The following is a 9,437-nucleotide window of genomic DNA, read 5'->3' on the forward strand; positions in this document are numbered from 1 at the left end:
TGCATTCTTGTGTTATTCCATGATATGCATAGATGGCATGAGTAGGTGACGTTACTTCATTGGTGATACTCTTTTGTCTTTAACAACTTTCTGAGTTGAGACGGAGTGCCTTTCCTCTTTTTTACTGAAATCTGTAATATTCAAGGTTCGTAAACATACACGGGATATATAAATTAATTTGTAGAAATCGTTGGACTAATTGATGTAATTAGGTAAGTAGGTTTGTGCTTAAGTGCTTTCCTACATTGACTATGTGTGTGTGTGTCATTACCTTGATTCTCTTAATGTTCTGTCTTTTAAAATGAACTGGTTTAATTTGTAATGGTACTGTAGTTTCTTATTCATTTGATAAAGCTACTTTAGTGAAATTTGTTAGATTCTGATACCTGCGTTTCAATACTCCTTAATACCTTAGAGAAGAGGGTGAGCTGTGTCTTGTGACATATCCTTTCACAATAGCAGAAATTTAATTTTTCCTACTCTCTATTACAATAATAGCTGTTGTAACTTCTATTATTTCAGTAGTTGTAACTTTTATTCATTGTATTATAATTATTGCTGAAAAATATGTTTTAAAATTATTGTCATCAATTTCAATTACTGTAAATAAAGGTTTGCGGCTTGAAGTGGTCTCCAGACAAGCAGAGCCTGGCATCCGGTGGCAGTGACAGTCGTCTCAGTATTTGGAATCTCCATTCAGACTCACCTGTCCAGACTTACAAGCAGCATTTGGCAGCAGTGAAAGGTAGAAATCATTGTGTTTATCATCCACATTTGTGACAGATTAAAATAAGATTCTCTGAAGTGAGTAAATATTGTTATTATATTGTCACATGTTTTTGCAGGCTTTGCTGCAAGAAAATGATGTACTTAAAACCATAAGTGCTGGAAGAATCGGTTCCAATCCTTGCCCTTACATCACATTTTTGTGGATATATTCCTAATGGGAAATAAAAAGAATGTTATGTTTTGGTTCATGTTTTCAAAACGATATTGATTGTGGAAGGGGTTGATTGAAAATGAATAGGAGTAAATTTTGTGGAATGCCATCATACCATGCCCTTAGCATAAATTGAAATACTCGAGATCATCTCTACACACACACACACACACACAAAAATATGAAAATGCATTTCTTTTCCCCTGTACTGTATATAGTATTTGCTGCTTCACATGATTCATAATTGAGTGCTGGAACGGAAAATTGAGAAGAGCGTAATATAACTGATACAAGTTCATAGTTTCTCCAACATGGTGCTCATATTCTTTGGATGCCATTGATTTCACTGTTCTGTGCAGCATTCATAATTTGCAAAGTAAATTTCTTCATGTTTCTCGTAGTTGCCTTCTCTGTTCTCTTTGTTTATGTTAATATTTTATGCGGAATCTTGTACCATGCTGATGATCATGTGCACACGATGTAGTAATATACTCAAATAAATTTTACTTTACAGCTATTGCCTGGTCCCCGCAACAACGTGGACTCTTGGCTAGCGGTGGAGCTGATCGGTGTATTCGTTTCTGGAAAACACTCACAGGACAACCAAAGCAGTTTGTGGACACTGGATCTCAAGTCTGTAATCTTATCTGGTCTAAACATTCCTCTGAACTGGTAAGTTCCTTGCATGTCGATGTGATCTGCAATTTGTACATGGAACGATATTGTTGATAGAAGTAAGAATTGTATTTTTAATTTTTTTGTGGACGGTTAAGTATTTGAGAATAGAAGATTAAATTGAAATATATATTGTGAACTCCTTAAGATAGGCAAACATAATTTTGAAATTCCATTTGCTTCAGACATAATTTATAAAATCTGTACATTTGTTCTTTGGTGAAGATTGCACTTAATGCAACCATAAAATTATAACTGCGAAGTCGTCTCCACTTGGGACGGTTCCTTACCTTCACCCTATGTTGGCAGTGTAAAAGGGCCAGCTTTACATCGAATAAGCTTTCATTAGGTTAATACTTGTCGTTTACAGAGGAATTAACAGGGTTTTCAATCATCCACATCTCTCGGATTTTGCTTATGAACTGATGTCTTCACATTTTCCAAAAATAAATTCTTGGGAAATGGAGTATACCGTACCCCCCACTGTGATTCAGAGCACTCAGTAAACTTTAGGGCCCGTCTTAGTAATCGCCGTTTTGTTTGGGGTAATGGAATCTGCTCTGTTGTGAACAGGAGATTCTAGACTTGCCCAGAGTTGGCAGAGGCCTGAAAAGATCATCCCTGGAGACATTGTGAACCAGAAACATTTAAATGATGAGCTGTATTTGCCTTTTCCTAGAATACCTTTGGTGCATGCGATGTACCAATACGTGTTGTCTAGGCATGTTTGAGTCCGTGTAGAGGACCTGATAAGTTTTCTTTGTACTTCCATACACTTACAACTCTAGACACTTGGCTTGTAAAGTACTCCGTAATTGTACTCTGCAATCTGTAATACCAACATGACATGGTACAAGTTGTGAGGTATCTGGATTACGATCTACAGTGACGCCAATATCCATTATCCTGTGCATTAACTGATGATGTCATTGGCTGTGTCATTGTTCGCATCATTACCTGTTAAATGAGAATGGCTGACAAATTTTCATGGAATTTGGTATGGATATTATTCCAGATTGTTACTTTTAATTCCATTTCTTATGGAAATTTAATTGTTTGTTGTAGGTTAGCACCCATGGTGGGTTGAAGAACCATATACATATTTGGAGATATCCCCGCATGTCCCAGGTAGCAAGTCTCACGGGACATTCATCTGGAGTGCCCTATGTTGCTGTGTCTCCAGATGGAGAAGACATCGTAACTGGGGCTGGAGATGAGACACTGCACTTCTGGAAAATCTTCTATAAAAATCGTTCACAGAAGGTAAGATGTTTAACTCATTCATTGGGAGGGGGAAACTTGTATCTTGTAATGTTAACATTTTTTTAAGGTTACATTTGTGGACATTAATAAAAATGCTTCATGTAATTTTCATCTCTTGTTTCAGGAGAAGAAATCATCAGTGTTGGATCTCTACACCAGCTTCAGATGAAGAAGACTGAGGGGAAGAACGCTGGGGAGACCTAGATATACATGAGAGTATATTGTTAGTTGGGACGTGTGGGAGATAGCAGCTGAAAGAGTTTGGATTAGTTGGCTCAGGACTGGGTCTGGTCGAGGTCTTTGTTTTATTAAATGACGAACCTTTGGGTTCCCAAATCATATAGTTAGTTACTTCGTTATATTTAATTGTGTTGAATTTTTATTTTCAAAGATATAGTTAGAGAAGACTCGTCTTTACTCTTTAATGCCAAATACCCAGAAGTACATGGTTCTTAAATCTCTGTGAGGAATCAGCTATTTTGCCTTTTCATATATATATATGTATACAGAGTGAGTCAAAAGTATGTTTACAAAGTATGTGATTGTACTGGCAGAATGCATGCCTCATGATTCGAGGAAACCCTGTTTTGTGTATCGTGCTCGGGCATGTGTAGAGAATGGAGGAGCAACCTTTGAGCATGTTACAAAGAAACATCCCTGTCCTTATACTTGGTTTTAAAGGCATACATTGAGACTTATTTTTGGCTATTATTTTGAAAAATAAGCATTTGAGGCCACATGTTCTTCAAAACATTTTTCCAATTTTTGATCGAGGAATACACACACAGTTTGTAAGCATACTTTTGACTCAGTGTGTATATGATTCTTTTTCATTAAATTGTTTGATATTTAATTGTGTTGTATTTTTATTTTCAAATATATAGTTAGATAAGACTTGTATTTACTCTTTAAAGCCATCTACCCAGAAGTACATGGTATTAAATCCCTTTGTAAGTAATCAGCTATTTAGCCTTTTCAAATATATATATATATATATGTATACAGAGTGAGTCAAAAGTATGTTTACAGAGTATGTGATTGTACTGGCAGAATGCGTGCCTGATGTTTCGAGGAAACCCTGTTCTGTGCATCGTGCTTGGGCATGTGTAGAGAATGGAGGAGCGACCTTTGAGCATCTCTTACAAAGAAACATCCCTGTCATTGAGACTTATTTTTGGCTATTATTTTGAAAAATAAGCTTTTGAGGCCACATGTTCATAAAAACATATTTTCCTATTTTTGATCGAGGAATACACACACAGTTTGAAAGCATACTTTTGACTCAGTGTGTTTATGATTGTTTTTCATTAAATTGTTCGATATTTAATTGTGTTGTATTTTTATTTTCAAATATATAGTTAGATAAGAAGAAAACGGGACTGGTGATGGAAGAAAATTATGGTTCCATATGAGCAATCTGAGCATTGTATTTTCAAAGTAGCTTTCTCCCTCATCTACACACTGAATGTCATCATACATTGCCACCATTTGAGAAGGTAGTGTGAGCTGAAGTAGACGTTTCTCTTGTGTGTGTGTTGTGAAGCAAGAGTGGAACAAAGATCGAACATCAAATTTTGTGTTCTCCTGGGCAAAAGTTCCATGGAAACGTTTTGAATGATGAAGCAAGAGTACGGAGATAATTGTCTGTCTCATACACTTGTTTTTGAATGGCATAACAGTTTCTGCCATGGAAGAGAGTCAGTGGAAAACGAACATCCTAGCCCAACAAAAACGATTTGAACGCCAAAGTTGATTGAAAAGGTGCGAGAAATAATCACCAATGATCGATGTGCAATGCTTCGAATGATTTCAGATGATCTGTGCGTTAATAAGGAAACCATTTGACAAATAATAACTTAGGATTTGAAAATAATGTAAGGTCTTGCGCGGTTTGTTCCAGATTCATTAACAGACGATCAACCACAGCTCTGAGTTGAACACTGCAGGGAACTCATTCATGCCACTGAAAACAAACCCAACTTCCTGAATTCGATCATTAAGGGTGACGAGACGTGATGTTTCCAGTACGACCCCGAAACAGAGCTACAAATTGCGGAGTGGAAGTCTGCAAACTCTCCCCAAGTCAAGAAAGATTAAAAATCAAAACAATGATAACCATTTTCTACGACAGTGAGGGAATTGTGCGCAAAGTGTTCATACCCAGTGGCGAGACAGTTACTGCTGCCAACTATCTGGACATTTTGAAACGTTTGCTTCAGAGAATCCGTCGTGTATTGCCTCAGTATCGAGAAGACGGCAGTTGCTTCCTGTTGCAAGACAAAGTGCCGAGCCATAAGGCTCTCATTGTTAGGGAGTTTTTGGTCACCAAAAAAGTCTGTGTATTGTCGCATCAACCATATTCACCAGACTTAGCACCGTGTGACTACTTTTTGTTTCCAAAACTCAAAGCACCACTGAAAGGCTGTTATTTGATGACGTGGACACCATTCAAAGGGCTGTAACGAGAGTACTGAACAGAATTCCAGACACGGCCATCCGCCATTCCTCTCATTTGCTTCATTGTCGTTGTGTGTAGCGTGTACGTGCAGGAGAAAGCTACTTTGAATATACAATGCTCAGATTGCTCATACATGGAACCATAATTTTTTTCCAGCAGCAGTCCCGTTTTCCAGTTGCCGCACTGTGTATATAGTTAGATAAGACTCATGTTTACTCTTTAATGCCATATACCCAGAAGTACATGGTTCTTAAATCTCTTTGTAAGTAATCAGCTATGTAGCCTTTTCAAGTATATAGAGTGAGTCAAAAGTATGTTTACAAGGTATGTGATTGTACTGGCAGAATGCGTGCCTGATGATTCGAAGAAACCCTGTTGTGTGCATTGTGCATGGGCATGTGTTGAGAATGGAGGAGCAACCTTTGAGCATGTGTTACAAAGAAACATCCCTAACCTTATACTTGGCAATAATTGCATACATTGAAACTTATATTTAGCTGTTATTTTGAAAAATAAGTTTTTGAGGCCACATGTTCATAAAAACATTTTTTCCTATTTTTGATCGAGGAATACACACATAGTTTGGAAGCATACTTTTGACTCAATGTGTATATGATTGTTTTTTCATTAAATTGTGTTGTATTTTTAATTTTAAATATATTATTATATATGAGACTGATCTTCACTCTTTTACCCAGAAAGAAGTACTTTTGATAAGTAATCAGCTCTTTGGCCTTTATATATATTTTTTTTAACAAAAAACAGTAGAGTATTAATGTTTGAGGACGGAAAAGGATATAAGATTCTTGCTTCCCAATTCTTCATTGTTTCCTTTCACTTGTGTTCTGTTATTATTCATTTATTTCTCAGACAAATCCTCATTTGGAGTGATAATGGGTCATTATCAACCACCCATACCTGCTGTACATGGAGTGTATGTATTGTAGCAATTATCAGGCACATTATTCCATCATCTTGTCTGCAGTCTCATACAGTGTGTCTCAGTAAATGCGGAATCCACTGACACTTGCCAGTGCAGCAGCAGGAAGCAAACTGCCAGGAATTGAGGTGGACACAATTTGAACGTAGCCATCACATGCTTGTAGGTGGGTTTTAACTTACAACATGGGACTCATATGAGCAAACTGTTTAATGTGATTTCATATTCCACCCAAATAAAATGATATAAAAATGCACCTGTTGATGATAATGTGAATCCTTTATGTCGTGCATTCATGGCTTAAATATGTGTTTGCTTTCACAATTGTAAATGGTGTTGTTTACTGGTCACATTCGGTGCCCTGTGCCAGTGTAATGTTTGTCATTCTGCACTTTTGAAGTGTGCAGTCTGTCTCATAAATGAAATTCTTGATAATTTACTCATTAAGTTCTTGCTTTGTACAAAAACTAATTGAAATAACTGTTTAGTTCTTGCAGTTGTTATATTACAATTTTCAATATTTAATATTCTTCTTCTGTTGTGTGAGTTAATGAGTTTTCAGGATAATTACTTTTCTACCTTAGAGTAAGCTGTCATCACTGAAATATAAGCCTCTTTTGTTACCTGTCTTAAAACCCTTAGAATGAGATTTATTAGTAGTGCATGGCATTAACTTCATTCTCTGAAATCACCACTTTATGATCCAATAATATAGTCTCAAATATCTGTGGAATAACGGAATGGAATGGCTATCTTCTGAGGTACAGATTTTTTCCTGTGAAGTTCAGAATAAATTTCCATTTTTCAAACTTGAACATATGACATATATGTTTATATGTTTGTTTCACGAGGTGTGACAATTACATCCCTGAAATGCCCCATAAAAGCTGTCTTTAAGTACTTGTACAATAATGGTTGCTGTCATGTTTGAAGCAGTCTTCCTGCATACCAATACACTTTGTGAACCGGTTTATCCTCTGCTGGTAATGTTTCTGTAACTCCTTTTTAGGAATGCTTTTCAGAATGGCCATTGCATGTCCCTGAAATTCTGTGGCCCCTCAAACGAGTGTTCAGTTTTGGTAATAGCCAAATGTGGTGAATCTGGTGGATGGTCCAGTTTCAACATCAATTTCTGGCCCAAAACTCGTAGACAGCAAGTGCATCATTACCAGGGTCATTGTCACGATGCGTAACTTTCAACAAAATCAAAGTGAACAGTTTTCTTGCGATCAAAAGAGAAGGAAAAGAGAGACAAAGATCATCTTCGCCTTACCGTCCTGGAGTCCTTTATGTGACTGGCAGACACTCAACATTTTCATGGCAACAGCACCTTCAACCTCTGTTAACACCCACACAGTACGATAACTAAAATAATTTATGAATATAGAGATGAAGGTTGCTTCTGAATCACAACGTGCCCAAGAACTAATTTCTGGTTGATTATGAGGATAAGAAATTAGGTAAAGATAACACAGCATATAGAAAATCAATTTTCATTGCCTTAAAATTCTTTGGTACACAGTCACATTATTTTGTTCTCTTAATTAAAACCTCCTTCACTTTTATGTAGTCAGGGTATAGTGCGTGAGGCATCTTTGCAGATTACAGACTTTTAAAATACTACCTGTTAATATATCCACTCAGCCAGTCAAGTGCAGGAGACTACGAGTTGCATTTGAGAAATCAATATTTCCAGCCAAGAAGTGGAGGAAATATGCTTTAAAACTGAAATCAATGTCCTTCTTCTCCATTTGTGCAAACAATTAAAAAGCAAAATTCCCACATGCCTGTTTCCATCACATTTACATTGGGAGAATAATAGGAACATGACTGGAACCTGCAGCAAACATTCTAGGTGTTGAACAGTGCAGCTTTTGTTGTTTTCCTAATCATGTTGGATATTGCCAAAAGATGTTTGCAGTAGGAAGAAACAATCAGCATTCTAATACACAGAGCTTAAATCTGTGAGACTTTTCTATCCCTCTATAACCTTAAAATAACATTTTGTACTGAGATGTTTACAGCTCTAAATACAAATTTGTAGAATCAAAATTCTATCCAAGAAGACATTTTAAACTTTTGCCTAAAAAGCCTTGAAAATGTTTATATTGTTCTGGACCCAGATCATGTAGTTAGGTAACTTTAAGCTTTAGTTTTTTGATTGATATAGAGACACATTGGATGTCAGAGCTTGGATATTGTTAAAAACGTTTATGAAGTCAGGATGAGGGAAGCAGAAAGGGAAACTAATGATGTGACTGTCAACATTTTATAATTAATTACAGCAAATGCAAACAAGACTCCAAGCAATGGAGATGTAAAGAAGGTCCCTCAGAAGGATTATAAAATGAGCATTCCTCATCGTTAGCACATTCCATCTGGACTTGCTTCACACTAGCAAACCTCTATTGTCCTTTATTTAAAGGCATTTTATAGCAGTTGTAATAGTGCAGTTTTATTCATTCCTCTCTACAACATTCCATTATGATTTCTAGCTGTATGTATTTACCAGTATTGACCCAATAAAGGTTATTAAAGTCAAGCTGTCTCGCTACGTACCATGGAGGCAGTTGTAGGTAGGGGAGTCAGAGCAATAAATAGACTGTGAGACCAGCTGCCTCAAGTTCAGTTCTTGGGAATGAAGAAAGAATGCTGCCCCACTCTGTATAATGTACAAAATTGCATATACTTTCCAGAGTGCTGAAAAGATAATAACTGTTTCATGCCAGAAATGTACTGAAGTATAAAAATATATGTCCTTTCATTCTGAATTAATTCTTGTGTATTAACACTAAAAGGGGTAAATATTTTTCATAGAAAGTGTAAAGAAAATGTTGCATTGACTAGTTATGCTAAAGAAGCTTTACAGTTACATTGGCATATTCTGTAGTAAAATGGTACCTGAATTCATAATTCTGGAATTCTGACTAATGTTGTTCTACATAAAGGATCTTTTAAAGCCACTACTTTTTTTATTTTGAGGTCTCGCCTTGTGGAAATCTGCAACCTTATGCCACTTGGGCCATTTCAGAGGAGCATGTTGCCTCCATCTTCAGGTTTGCAGTAGGATTTTGGTAGGCTGTTTAAAGATGTTACTAATTAATTTCAGACTTAAGGAAATTTCAAGTGCCCTACTTTTGTTGCAGTTCACAGTTCCTTAT

The 9,437-nt window shown here is 36.5% G+C and overlaps 1 protein-coding gene across 1 annotated transcript; it reads left to right on the forward strand.

Annotated features, from left to right (window-relative positions):
* The first annotated feature begins 37 nt into the window (after positions 1-37).
* LOC147872608 (fizzy-related protein homolog) lies at positions 38-6,015 on the forward strand. The gene is made up of 6 exons (XM_087356078.1): positions 38-41; positions 96-145; positions 613-745; positions 1,455-1,612; positions 2,681-2,878; positions 3,003-6,015. Exons 1-6 carry the CDS (start codon positions 38-40, stop codon positions 3,045-3,047), a joined length of 588 nt encoding a protein of 195 aa, XP_087212204.1. The 3' UTR covers positions 3,048-6,015.
* The last annotated feature ends 3,422 nt before the right edge of the window (positions 6,016-9,437 follow it).

The sequence above is a fragment of the Zootermopsis nevadensis genome, unplaced genomic scaffold (genome assembly GCF_977971745.1).
Source record: "Zootermopsis nevadensis isolate Lab colony 2312 unplaced genomic scaffold, Znev_1.0 Znev_ptg000025l, whole genome shotgun sequence".
Taxonomy (NCBI): Eukaryota; Metazoa; Arthropoda; class Insecta; order Blattodea; family Termopsidae; genus Zootermopsis; species Zootermopsis nevadensis.

Excerpts from the sequence above, each read along its gene's own strand:
- LOC147872608 (XM_087356078.1), top strand. Across the intron at positions 146-612 it reads TGAAATCTGTAATATTCAAG|GTTTGCGGCTTGAAGTGGTC; the intron begins GTTCGTAAACAT and ends CTGTAAATAAAG. Across the intron at positions 746-1,454 it reads GCATTTGGCAGCAGTGAAAG|CTATTGCCTGGTCCCCGCAA; the intron begins GTAGAAATCATT and ends TTTACTTTACAG.